Raw genomic sequence first — 14,576 nt, forward strand, 5'->3', positions numbered from 1 at the left:
AGTGCCAGAATAGTTAGTAGATGTTGTAGCATGCGGAAGGAAATGCAAATTTTCTACTTTGAAAGAAGAAGTTAAAAGCTGAGTTTCGGTAGAAGAAAAAGCGAGTTAGGCTCTAGCTGCAAGTACGTTTGCTTATTGCTGGTTCAAGTGGCTTAATTGCATTTATCTGCTGCCACTAGCTTCAAAAGGGGTTTAAGTTATGAGATCTCACTGAGCCGTGTAGGCTAGTTTTATCACTTGTAATTATTTCAACTTTTAGTTTCAATTATCTGACTTTCAGTTACCACCCGAGCACAGGCGAAGTTTGTTAGTCCCGAGTTGACGCATTGTAAATTTTAAAGAGTTAATAAAGGGTACTTTAACCCTTCTCCTCTGTAGTTTCCTGCTACTCCAGTATACAGACAGAAGTTCATTAACTGGACTCTACACAGTAGTTAATAAAAGTGTACGTAGACCCTTTCTTCAGAAAAAATCCAATTATTTGAAATTTAGATTATCTAGTGGGTTCAGTCCCAATTGATTCGGATAATTGGAGTTCTGTTGTATTTCCCACTAAAGTTTTTGGTATTTAAAAGTTTTTTAGATATTCTGCAAGATATAGCTGAAAATTATCAGTTCTTAAAATTATCTATGGGCAGGTTATTAGAATAGCAATAAACACTATGTTAGCACATGTGCCCTTTTATATTCAAACAATGACCATGCAAGGCAAGTACAATACTACATTTTTTGAATACCGGAAATGCAGCAAGTATGTCTTGCATACTTTTTTAGTCCTCAATATTGGGATAAGACAAGTGTCAAAATTAAAAAAAGGAAGAGTTGCCTTCATGGAGGATTGGATTCTTCTTCTTAAAAGGAGGGATGCCTTCCTGAGGAAGACTGGTTCTAGTCTTAACCACTTGCCCAGTAGTGAGACGATATATAATATTGTCATGATTATACAAGTGCACAGACTTTTCAAAATTAAGTTTAGAACTGCAAAATAAAGTAATTGTTTTAAAATTTGGGGGAGGGAATAAACTTAAATTGTCATAAATTTTGAACTAAATATCTATTGCTTTTAAGAATTATCAGACTAGATATTCTTCTTCAAGAGGGGGGAAAAATTGCTCTTATTCCCTCCTAAAGAAATGTCAAATTGCTTTTAAAATCAATCAAGAACTCCAAACTAAGATTGCTTTATTTAAGATTCTGCATTGGTATGTTTCTCTTCCAATTAAATTAATTAAATTTGGGTAGAGTAGACTTTAAGGTACCCCTTGTATTATGGCGAAGTTGTTGTTTGATTTATCGCCAATCGTTTGTTATCGTTTGTTGTTTCATTTATGGTACCCTGAGTAGTTGAATGTTATGGAAACCCTATTGTGACATAATCGAGTGCATGATTCTGGGAAATTTTGAATCATGGGATGTTTTGTAAGCATTTTTGTGGTGTGTGTTGGTTTGATTCTTTCGACAGTAGAATGGCCGAATGTAGTAAGATTAATTTGTAATTTGAAGTTTCTGTACGATTTGGAGCAAAAGGGGAAAAGAGCTTTAATTGACTGGTGTGTAAATGAAGGTTTACTAAGTAGCCATTATAAGTGTTCTGTATGTAGGAAGGATATGCGTCTAGTCGAACGTAAAAACAATTTAGATGAATTTGAATGGGTTTGTAGGAAGAAAGGTTCAGATGGTCACTATATGAAGCGTTCGATCAGAAAGAGTACCTGGTTTGAAAAAGGTCATTTGAGTATTACAGTCAAAAGTCGTTAATCCGGACTCGTCGGGACTTCGGCGATTCCGGATTATCGATTTTTCCGGATTATAGATCATCAGTTTAAATCTCATAAGATGGCATGCAGAAATTCTAAAATTAAAAATATGAAACCGTAATTTATGAAATAAAGAACAATTATGATCTAAAGGGTATCAAAATTTGCAAAAAGAAAAAGCTTAATATTTATTTGTTTACTTTATTAAACATTTCTTTCAATGTAAATTGTTTAAGTTTTGCTTCGTTTCATGTGATAATACTTTCTCTTTAATTCTATTAAACAGACATAATTTCTTGTTCAGTTACAAAGTTCCGCTGTTCAAGTCCTATAATTGCTGTGTCAAGAACACCGACTAATTTGTCAATCGAAATTTTTTTGTTTTCAATAACCTCTGTCACTTTTCTTCGCTATCGGAAGCGAATTATAATGACGAGGAACTTGTTTTAAATGATATCAAAGATGGAGCATATCGAGATGAAATACTACATTTGGTAAGGAATTATAAGCCAAATAAAATAAAAACATCTGCGCTGAAGATAAGGATAGTGCTAACAGATCAACATTACGCGCCCGCCGCGGCGTTCCCCCCGCCGAGCAGCATGAAATTGATAAACAGATTTCGGATTTCAAAACATACTTTTGCTTTAGATCCTTTACATATTAACAAATATATATCAGAAATTCTATTTGATATAATCGAAAGTTTAAGCTTACTTTTATAAAATTGCTCTTACAGTCTGCAAAAATAATAAGCCGGATCCAATTTGAAAATTAAGGAACAACGCAATCATCAACATTAACTGAAATAGATAATTAGATAATTTTAGCTTATATGTCCATTATACATAAAATGCGCACGCGAAAACGTATTCTGCACTTGCGCACACTCATATGCCCAGTGGTAAAAGGTCTTACGTGCACGCGTAAACGCCTATGCGCATGTGTCAACGCGGCGCATGCGCAGAAAGTTTTTAGTTTTGAGGTCCGGATTATAGATCATTCCGAATTACGGGTGTCCAAATTAACGACTTTTGACTGTATTGATATTTTGATTTTTACGTGGCTCTGGGTGTACGAAGCGAACTCGAAAATTATGGTAAGTGAATATTTGCTTTTGGTAGTGCTTAAATGTATAACATGTTTTTCCTTTTTTATGTTATTTTTGTTCGGTTTAAAATGTATTTTATTGAGATTATGTATTTTTTTGTTTCCCTATATTGTAGAATTTGGTGCTCCTTTGACTTTTTAAGTGAAAATATATCGTTGTGTACATGGACAAAGTAAAGGGAGTGCGCAATGCAAGATTGTGCAATTCTGGGATTTTTTTAAAAGTGAAAATAGGTTGACATGTACACGGATAAAGTTAAAAGAGTACGCAATGCCATTTTTGTGCAATTCGGGGATTTTTTTTTAAAGTGAAAATAGGTCGATGTGTACATGGATAAAGTCAAAGGAGTGCGCAATGCCATATTTGTGCAATTTGGGGATTTTTTTTTAAGTGAAAATAAGTACATGGATACCGAGTTTGTGCAATTATTTGCCTTGTTATTTTGGTTTTGTGTAGTGGCAATTTTTGGAGCAAAAATCGCCGCTTCGCAAGCCAAAATAACGAGTCAAAGAATTGCACAAAATCGGTATCCATGTACCGCCAAAAATCGCCAAGTTTTGCCAAGGGGTACCCTAAACTATACTTTTGCCTTAAATTTTTAGCTTTAACTATTTGTTTTTTTTCCTCTCTCTCTTTTTTAATTCTATAAGTGTAAATTTTTGCTATAGGGTGTGAAAGCTAACTTAGATGTAGTGGAAGGTAGCATGTCTGTTTTAACTACCAAAAAAACTTGGGATCCATACATCATTTTGAAAGCCAGAGATGTGATAAAGCTTCTTGCTAGAGGTGTTCCATATGAACAGGTAATTTTCAAAAACTGCTTGCCTAAGTACAGTAAAATAAATTTATAATTCAAAAGAAATTGCTGTGGTTCAGTTAATTTAGCTATATTTGTGATCTTTAATTCTGGTTTCTTAGTTATATTTATGCATTTGAATTATTATTATTTATTTACTTTTTATGAAATATGTTGAACTCCCAACTGATTTTTTTTTAACTCATCCCCCCAAAAGTGTTTAGAAATAAAATGTTGCATTTTAAGTAAATTCACGTTTCCATTTCAATTTTCAACTGGTAGTTCAAGGGAGGGAATTTTGGAAATTGTTATATCTAGAGTACTATTTTGGCTTTGAAAGAAGTGGTCTTTGTTACAGTAGTTTGTGCATGCTTATCAAGTAATTCTTATTTATCACTTCTATTTCAAAATTTTGTTCATGTAAGATACCTAATAAACAGTTTTAATATTTGCATGTAAAACAATTTAGTTTTTATAATGTTATTTGCTTATTGATAAAGCTGTGTTGAAACAAAGAATTTTCATCCTTTGTTCTAAAGCAAGAATGCCTTTATCCTCATATCTGAGCATATTGGCTTGTTTAAAATCTTAGCCAAAATTATTCTGTTTTCAATGTTTTCTTCAATGTTTGAAGACTGTTGTGAACTTATGGTTTTGTGCACTAAAACGAATGAAATTAATCAAACAGTTAAAATGATGAGATGCAATTTTTGGCAATTAAATAAATGTTGGATGCTGTTGCTAAGCTAGAAGAAGAGGTATCTGCTCACAAATTAGCCATGGAAGTAGAGTCTGCAATTTACACCATTTAACTTTACGAAACAAAAGGAACAGATCATAAAATAAGCGCAAGGCTGTGATACTGAAGTAGTAAAAAAATAGAATTAAGGAATTTCCTTATAAAAGCATGATAGTTCATGATACATTGTCTTGATCATTATTGATCAGCTGTTCTTATTTCAGGCTCAACATGCATGGTAAAAGCATTATATTTCCACAAAATTTTAACTATTAAAGATGGTTATCCTGCATCGTTATGCTCACTCACACATTTTAAAAATTTTTATGTTGTTTGAGAGTGGTGTTGAAAAGGTGAAAAATCAAGTGCAAATAATTTAGCAAAAATCTCATTTGTTTAACCCGTAGCAGGGGAGGTCAAATATTGGGGCGTAACCGGGGATGTGCATGCGGTCATAGAGACCACGTCTCGTTATGATTTAAATAAGAAGTTTTATTCCAAATATTAAAATTTTATTTTACCCATACATTCTATAAACACTTATCTTCAAACAGAAATATATATATATATATATATATATATATACAAAGAAAGATACAAAAAAATCAATCAACACAAGGAACGTCTTTTATGCAACATGAACTTTTTTTAGAAGAAACCACTTGCAAGTGTAAATTATGCAAAACAAACCAGAATAACTATTATTTTTATGAATAATAATTATTTTCCATTAATTTACCATATGATGGATATGTTCAGATGAGAAATATAAATATTGTACGAAACACAAAAAAATTACAATACCTTAACTATCAGTAATATCACTGTGTTCTTGCAAAAAATATCAATTTCTCAGCATATTCTTGTGCAAATTCGTGACATAATTTTTTTGTACATACCAAACAAACTGGCGTTTTGCAACTTAAGAAAAATACAAAGGTTTCAGTTCTTTCTTTTTCTCTAATATTTCGTTTGTAAAAAGGAGTTCCCAAATGCTTTTAGGATCCGCATTTTCACCCAATTTTCCATATGCTCATAATCCTGGAAGATGAACTCTATTATACATGGGAGTTCTCACATTTTGTTGAGGTTCAATAGATGACCACTTGAAGCGGTTTTTCCCATAATAATATTTTGTAGATGAAATAGCTTCAGTCTCTGGTTCAGTGATTCATTGTTAGATTCAGAAAGTTCTGATATCGTGGAATTTTCAAGACTTCTGAGATTTTTCACTTCATCTAATATCAGAAGTATTGATTTGAATATCTCTAATGTGTTGGCACAACAAATCATGGTTATTCTTTGTTTCGCTGGTTTAAAACCAGTTTCTTTTCTAGCTGTATTGCTAGTATTTTCACTGGGAGGCATTTTGAATAGACATCTTTCTCATATACAATGAATATTTGACTGAGAGACAATTTTTTTTTTTCCAAGTCATCATCAGCTTTTTAACCCGTAACTGGGGAGGTGTGGTCTCAGATACCGCTACAGGTGTTGTTCCTATCAACCCTACTATATATTTAGTCTGATTGAGTGGATTCTCCTGCTAGCTTCTCCTTTTGTGACCTTGATAATTTTCAACCATTAGCTAACATTTTTTGTGCCTGCTTCATTGTGAATGTATGGGTAAAATCTTTTCATTTGCAAAATCTTCTTCGCATTCATCTCTGTTGCTAAATTCACTTCCTATTTCATCAAGAATTCTTTGCAGCTCTTCTGCATAACGCGAATCAGAAGAATATATAATATTTCTGGGACCGAGTCTCAGAGCCATGTTTCCACCTGGGACAGAAATCGTGACACTGAGAGGGAGGTGTGGTCTGGCATATCGCTCTCAGACAAAGGATTAGAATTTCACAATGAAGCAGGCACAAAAAATGTTAGCTAATGGTTGAAAATTATCAAGGTCACAAAAGGAGAAGCTAGCAGGAGAATCCACTCAATCAGACTAAATATATAGTAGGGTTGATAGGAACAACACCTGTAGCGGTATCTGAGACCACACCTCCCCAGTTACGGGTTAAAAAGCTGATGATGACTTGGAAAAAAAAAATTGTCTCTCAGTCAAATATTCATTGTATATGAGAAAGATGTCTATTCAAAATGCCTCCCAGTGAAAATACTAGCAATACAGCTAGAAAAGAAACTGGTTTTAAACCAGCGAAACAAAGAATAACCATGATTTGTTGTGCCAACACATTAGAGATATTCAAATCAATACTTCTGATATTAGATGAAGTGAAAAATCTCAGAAGTCTTGAAAATAGACTCCTATTCAGTATGATGCTAGTCATTTATGTCATATGAATTGGTATCAGCATTTTGCAAGGTGAATTATAATACAAAATGCATTAACAAGTCTATTAACAAGGAATAATGATATGAATAATCTTCATTAAAAAAACATGCATCATGAATGAGTAAATAGTTTTTAAAAAAGGGTGTTCCTTTTGATTATCCACACTCTCACGAAAAAGTCTAAAAAGAGTATTGATGAGGAAATCCACTTTGTCACCTAAAGGGATTTATGTGGCAACCCATGCAATGTAAAAAAATAATAATAATAATAATAATAATAAAAAGTTTCAACCAAAGTAAAAGTGAAACACATGCATGTTTGAGTACATGCACTTCTAAAATTCAACAGTCATTTCTCAGATTGGTAGTTCTTGAATTGAGTATATTTGTTTTGGTCATAATGATTATAATAAGACTGAGCAGTTTTGTTGGCTGGTGAAAAAAAGTGTTGAATTTCTTCACAAATGTATCATTTTGTTCAGCAATAGAGAATGAAAAAATTTGCATTCTTTGAAATCATACTTTTTTAACCCCTTTGCGCCGACTGTCACGTATACGTGCCAGCAACGAACACACTTATCTACCGGCCGACACGCAGGCATGCCAGAGCATTGTTGCATTCTCTACCGACTGTCACGTATTTGTGCCAGTACCTTGGAACGTTTTTCAAACTATAATTTCTGCCACAAGATCGCACTATATGTCCATATGGTTTCAGATACATGTGCATTAGACCTTCTACCCGAAATGAGAAAAGCATGACTCACATACACGTGTTTTTGATTATATAAACAAACGGGGAACTAAATGTTTCCGAATGGCGGGATTTATGACGTCTCTTTAAATCGCACTTTATTCGCACGTGGTAGTTGTTTATTGTAAGTAGAAGTTTTATATGCGCTAAAGCGTTGAGTATTTCCGTTTACAGTTCAGTTTTTAGAAAATAATTAGATCTTGTTAGACATGAATTCTTTCTGTTCTTACCGTTTCAATGTCGAAGCGTCGAAAATGTTTAACAGAGCATGAAATAGCAGAAATGATGCAAAATATTTCAGATATTAATTCTGAAATTCTGATATTCTGATATTGATTCTGAAAGATTAACTGAAAGACATTTTCCAAAACTTTGTTCAGAAGAGACTGATAAGAAAATGAGACGACGATGCTTCGTTTGTTCACATTCTCGGAAAAATCCTCCAAAACGGCAAATGAGTTATTACGAGTTCAAGGAATGTAACATAGGACTGTGTGTAGATCCCTGTTTTAAAATTTTTCATACGAAAAGAGAATTTTAAGTAATATATTTAGTTTTCAGATTATAATGTTAAAAGTCATAAAATGGTGAGTAATTAAAATAAAATGTGTAAAATATGCATTTAAACAAGAAATAAGGTAATTAAAGTATATATATAAAAATATCTATAAAGCATAAGCCGTTTAAGTACTCTATAGAGCATTATTAAACAATGTGTTGATACTTCGGAAATTTCACGGATTTAGGCTTAGTAGCAAAAAAGCCCCCGGCCCTGGAGAGACGCTCGTGGAAGACACTGCCAGCCTCCACGATAAGCGCGCGTTTTCGCTACCCGGCTCGAAGGGGTTAAATAGTGGATTTTTATGAAAATGCAGTGTAAAACATTTTCAGCATAATGTTAGAATACAGGCTGAAAACTAGTTTGAAGACAACCATATCTCATTTACAACAGCTGTTTGCTTTATTATTGTTGGACAAAGGAATATACATTAGTGAGATTCTGAACTGTGAAGAACTGGGGTTATCCCCGAATTCAACTAGTAATTGGTGTAGTTACTTCCAAAATGTATTTATATATTCTATGGAAAGAGAAGAATGTACAAAACCATTGGCTGCATTGTTGAAATAGACCTAAGGATACTTAAACAAGGATTTCTTTCCAAAGTTGCCAGTGAGTTTCTGAATGCTGTCCAAAGTTGCCAATGAGTTTGCAGCTTATCATTGGGAGGGGAGTGAATAATCAAGAAATGACCAAAAAAAAAAAGAGTAGTTATTCAAATAATAATGCAGAATATCATCTCTATTTTACTCACGTAAGTATTTTTTTTTTATGATTCTTCCTCCAAATGTGAGAGCTGTCAGCCTTGCTGTGCAATTACTGAAAAAAAAAAGTCTAGATTCCCACTGAAAATGGAAAAGTTCTGAATTTTATGAAGAAATGCGTTTATAATAAATAAATGTAAATTAAACTTATTAATAATAGAATTATTAATACAAGAATACCTCATATAGTGCAGCTTCACTCAGTACCAATGCTGGTATAGTACGGTTAGTAAATTTGAGTTATAAATTTCCCTCAATACTGATTGATTCACTATTCTGCAGTTTGGAAAGATTTTGTGCCAGAATAATATAGCCTAAATGTTTCTGCTAAAATATGTACTGCCAAAATGAATTGTGCTGATTGATTCATTATGCGTGTTCGCCAAGAGACATGGCAGATTCACAGAGCGTACTTACCCTCAATCACTATGATAGCCATATTGCACAATCATTGGTCATTCTGTCCATCTGATTTAGTCTTTTTAAAATTTTTATGTGTAATTCATTCCTAAATTCATTTATGTTGAATGAGAAATTAAAATCTGATATTGCATTAGTTCCTGATACAGTCAAAAGTCGTTAATCCGGACTCGTCGGGACTTCGGCGATTCCGGATTATCGATTTTTCCGGATTATAGATCATCAGTTTAAATCTCGTAAGATGGCATGCAGAAATTCTAAAATTAAAAATATGAAACCGTAATTTATGAAATAAAGAACAATTATGATCTAAAGGGTATCAAAATTTGCAAAAAGAAAAAGCTTAATATTTATTTGTTTACTTTATTAAACATTTCTTTCAATGTAAGTTGTTTAAGTTTTGCTTCGTTTCATGTGATAATACTTTCTCTTTAATTCTATTGAACAGACGTAATTTCTTGTTCAGTTACAAAGTTCCGCTGTTCAAGTCCTATAATTGCTGTGTCGAGAACACCGACTAATTTGTCAATCGAAATTTTTTCGTTTTCAATAACCTCTGTCACTTTTCTTCGCTATCGGAAGCGAATTATAATGACGAGGAACTTGTTTTAAATCATATCAAAGAGGGAGCATATCGAGATGAAATACTACATTTGGTAAGGAATTATAAGCCAAATAAAATAAAAACATCTGCGCTGAAGATAAGGATAGTGCTGACAGATCAACTTCCAATTCATTACGCGACCCGCCGCGGCGTTCCCCCCGCCCGAGCAGCGTGAAATTGATAAACAGATTTCGGATTTCAAAACATACTTTCGCTTTAGATCCTTTACATATTAACAAATATATATCAGAAATTCTATTTGATATAACCGAAAGTTTAAGCTTACTTTTATAAAATTGCTCTTACAGTCTGCAAAAAATAATAAGCCGGAACCAATTCGAAAATTAAGGAACAATGCAATCATCAACATTAACTGAAATAGATAATTATATAATTTTAGCTTATACGTCCATTATACATAAAACGCGCACGCGAAAACGTATTCTGCACTTGCGCACACTCACATGCGCAGTCGTAAAAGATCTTACGCGCACGCGTAAACGCCTATGCGCATGTGTCAACGCGGCGCATGCGCAGAAAGTTTTTAGTTTTGAGGTACGGATTATAGATCATTCCGAATTATGAGTGTCCGAATTAACGACTTTTGACTGTACCAAACAAGTGTAAATGATTAAATTTACAAAAAAAAAAAAAAAAAAAGCTAAATATTACTAAAATTTATGAGGACAGTATGTTATATGCCAAGATTTCAAGAAATAAAGAAGTAAATGAGTGTTCAGTTGTAAAGACTGTGAAAGATAAAGAGAAATGTAAGGACTGCAGAATGGCTGCAAACACTTTTCTCCTAGGAAATTTGAAAGACAAACAAATTCTTTGATATTAAATGTGGAAAGACTTTGGATTTGGACTTTGGACTTTTTCACTTTGGATTAAAGACTGTTCAGTCAACTTGAAATTCAATCAGAACATCATCAGCCTCAAATCTTTTTTCTACACTTAAAGAAAAACAGTCTGAAAACATAGGAAACAAGTTGAAAATCAGAAAATAAAATTTTTGTTATTGAATGATGAACAAAGAAAAAAAGAAGAAAAAATTTTGACTGATTTCTCTGGTTAAAAAAAATAATACTTTTCTTTTTTGATTTTGTAAACAAACAACTAGTTTTCTATTATATATCGTACTCTTTACCCTTTTATTATTTTCTATTAATTTTAGGTAAATTAGTAAATATTTTTATTTTATAGGAATAAAATGAAAAAAAATTATTTCTATGGGAAAAATAGTAGTTCTTTCCTTTAGAAATAATGTTTCAGTGACTGCAGATTCATTGTGGTACTTAAGAATAACCAATTAACAGTACTAAACAAAGTATTCCTGTAGGTTTATTTTATATGGGACACTAATTGTATTGATCATGTACATTGCCAAAAATGCTGGAGCCAGGTCTGGAGTGACTCAAAGCTTGTAGAAGAGTCACCCCCCCTTAAAAAAACAAATTCCTTGTACTCCATGAGGCTTACAAAATGTAAATGAAGAAAAACACATCAATTTTTAATAATGCAGTATTGCAGTTCATTAACAGTATTTAAAATAAGAGTTAACAAAGTCATTAAAAGTAAGTTAGGCTGAAGGAAGAGAAACAAATTCATGATATTTTGGTGGCCAGTTAATTCCATTTAATTTCAATCTGTATTTTAATAAATTTTGTATATAATTAAGCAAAGAGCAATTAAAAAATAAATGGAAGACACTTTGCTTAACACTAACAACACTTGCACAACTTGGAAGATGTCAACTTAAATCGTTCAAAATAAACATTAAACTTTCCATGACAAAAATTATGTGGTGTTAAAATTGAAGAATAAATCCTTATTTTTCATTCTTTCAAAGATAATTGGAAAGAATTTTTTGGTAATAACTACCTTATCATAAGTGATATACAGTCAAAAGTCGTTAATTCGGACACCCATAATCCGGAACGATCTATAATCCGGACCTCAAAGCTACAAACTTTCTGCGCATGCGTCGCATTGACGCATGTGCGTAGGACCTTTACCGCTACGAATTTGCGTGTGCATGTGGGCAAAATACGTTTACGAATGCGCGTTTAATGTATAACGGACGGGATAAGCTAAGCTAAAATTATCTAATTATCTATTTCAGTTAATGTTGCAGATTGCGTTGTTCCTCAATCTTCGAATTGGATCCGGATTATTATTTTTTGCAGACTGTTAGAGCAATTTCATAAAAGTAAGCTTGAACTTTCGATTATGTCAAATACAATTTCCGATATGTATTTACTAATATGTAAAGGATATACAAAGCGAAAGTATCTTTCGGAGTCCATTAAACAAAAAGTGGAATTGCTGCAAAAAATGGATAAAGTCGTATCCTTTGTTTATCTAAATTTTGTTTATCTTTAACGCCAGGGCGGTGTGCAATGAATTGGAAGTTGATCTGTCAGCACTATCCTTATCTTAAGGAGAGATGTTTTTATTTTATTTGGCTTATAATTGCTTACTCAGTGTAGTATTTCATCTCGATGTACTCTGTCTTTGATATGATTTAAATCAAATGCCTCGTTATTATAATTCGCTTCGGATAGCGAAGAAAGTGACAGAGGTTATTGAAAACGAAACAATTTCGATTGACAAATTAGTTGGTATTCTCGACACAGCAATTATAGGACTTGAACAGCGGAACTTTGTAACTGAACAAGAAATTATGTCTGTTTATAGAATTAAAGAGAATGTATTATGACATAAAAAACGAAGCAACTTAAACAACTTACATTGAAAGAAATGTTTAATAAAAAAAGCTTAATATTTATTCTCTTTTTTTTTTATGACAAAATTATTCAACATATACACTGGTGTGCAAAAATTAAGGACGAGACGGTTTTTTCAATATAACTTTGTACAAAAGCTTTCCAAATCAACACATTTAATACCGTAAGATCCCCAATACGTAAGGACATGAGTAATGTAAACAACACTTACTAAAAGAGAAATCAGAGGGATAAAAAGAAGCTTTATTGAAAAAGTAGCATGGAGCGCAATGCGACTGAAGGCCGAAACATCCCTGTGGTGGGTGTCCAGCAAGAAACATCCGGTCTTTAATAGGGGATATGATAACCTGCTAGGCAGGTTTCACAGCGTCTGCCCATGCTGAGAATGAGGGTGTCAATGAGTTGTTGAGGCATTGCTGCCCATTCATCTTGCAGCGCCAATCGAAGCTCTGGAATCGTTACTGGTGGTAAGGTACGAGCTGCCAAGCGTCTGCCTAGAAAATCCCATACATGCTCGATGAGATTGAGATCCGGAGATCGTGCCGGCCAATCCATACGTTCAATATCCTCACTCTCTTAGAGCTGTTCAGCAGCTACTGTGCGATGACATGGTGCATTGTCGTCCATGAAAAGGAACTGCGGACCCATAGCGCCTCTAAAAAGACGCACATATGGAAAAAGAATCTCGTTACAATAACGGGTCCCGTTGACTGAACCTGCGTCAAAGATGTGAAGGTCTGTACGACTACCAAGCATGATGCCTCCCCAAATGAGAACACCGCCACCTCCATACCTGTCCCTTTCAATGATGTTCAAGGGATGATTGCGGTTCCCCGCTCTCTCTAGATGAGTATGCGATGAGAATCACTACTCAGACTGAATCTGCTCTCATCTGTAAAGAGTACTCGTCCCCATTCATTGTCTCTCCAATTCCGGTGTTCCCGGCACCACAGAGAACGCCTTCTCCGATGGGCAGGCGTTAGAGGTACACACCATACAGGGCGTCATGCAAACAGACCACCACCGTGCAGTCTTCTGGCCACGGTAAAACGCTATATCGGTCGTCCAGTCGCCTGTGTCGTGTGTCTAGCGATTTCTCCCGCTGTCTGCCGCCTGTTTCTTCTGGCCTGTAAAGCAATGTACCGGTCATCTGCAGGTGTGGTTCCTCGTGGACGACCACTACTAAACCCCTGGATAGCTGTTCCTGTAGTTTCAAATTGTCTCCAGAGTCGTGAAACGATGCTGTGAGCAATTCCGAACTCTTCAGCCACACTTGTCATACTGCGGCCTTCCTCCAACTTCCCAATGATTCGAATTCGGTTAAAAGCATCCAGATGTCGTCTAACAGATTGATTATTCCCCATTTCTCGCTGAGGCAGCAACTTGGTGTGATTTTAACTGCTATACGGCGTGCAATCTCTTTGCCAGAAATACTGATCTTACACCGACAACATGCTTTATACTACTCAGACACTCCCCTATTACGTCTACCTGCATATCTGCGCATGTGCTACCTTACATCACCTTACTTAATCTCCTGATTAATCTTTCTGTCCGCTCTGCCTCTTCGTTCAGCTGATATGCTAATTTTTCGACTTCGACCTTAATTTTTGCACACTAGTGTAGACATAGATTTAATAAATACCTGAAAAATATCTGAAGTTATAAAATCAGCACCCACATCAAGTCAGTCAGTAATTGTACAAGAACCCAGATGATTTTTAATCAAAGGAATATACTGTAAACAACATTTTCAAAATATTTCCAGTTTGATTTTTGTTCTTTTCTTATTAAACAAAACTCTCTTAACAGCACTAGAAGGAGCAACAGAAACTGATAAATCATATTCAGTCGTCACGTGAGGACTGAAACCAATAGGGAACATTTGAAAGCAAATCAACTCCCATAGTTGGGGCATCTATATAACCTTGATCCTTGTTCTGAACAAAAAGTGGGGCCACAATCCTAGTTGACCACACATAAATTATAGGAGTTGCTAAAAATCCCCAAGCCTCCATTGTAGT

General features: G+C 34.2%; 1 protein-coding gene across 5 annotated transcripts in view; it reads left to right on the forward strand.

Moving 5' to 3' along the window:
• LOC118195273 (KRR1 small subunit processome component homolog) overlaps positions 1–14,576 on the forward strand; it is a 99,548-nt gene that overhangs the window by 23,981 nt on the left and 60,991 nt on the right. For 4 of the 5 annotated variants that reach the window (XM_085820517.1, XM_085820518.1, XM_085820519.1 and 1 more), the window contains exon 3: positions 3,537–3,671. The exons of the other annotated variant lie outside the window; for it this stretch is intronic. In XM_085820517.1, coding sequence (XP_085676643.1) covers positions 3,537–3,671 — 135 coding nt within the window. The remainder of the gene's footprint in view (positions 1–3,536; positions 3,672–14,576) is intronic. 5 annotated transcript variants of the gene reach the window in all.

Source organism: Stegodyphus dumicola, chromosome 7 (genome assembly GCF_044657685.1).
Source record: "Stegodyphus dumicola isolate Sdum_Otavi_A_Nest chromosome 7, ASM4465768v1".
In the NCBI taxonomy this organism is placed as follows: domain Eukaryota; kingdom Metazoa; phylum Arthropoda; class Arachnida; order Araneae; family Eresidae; genus Stegodyphus; species Stegodyphus dumicola.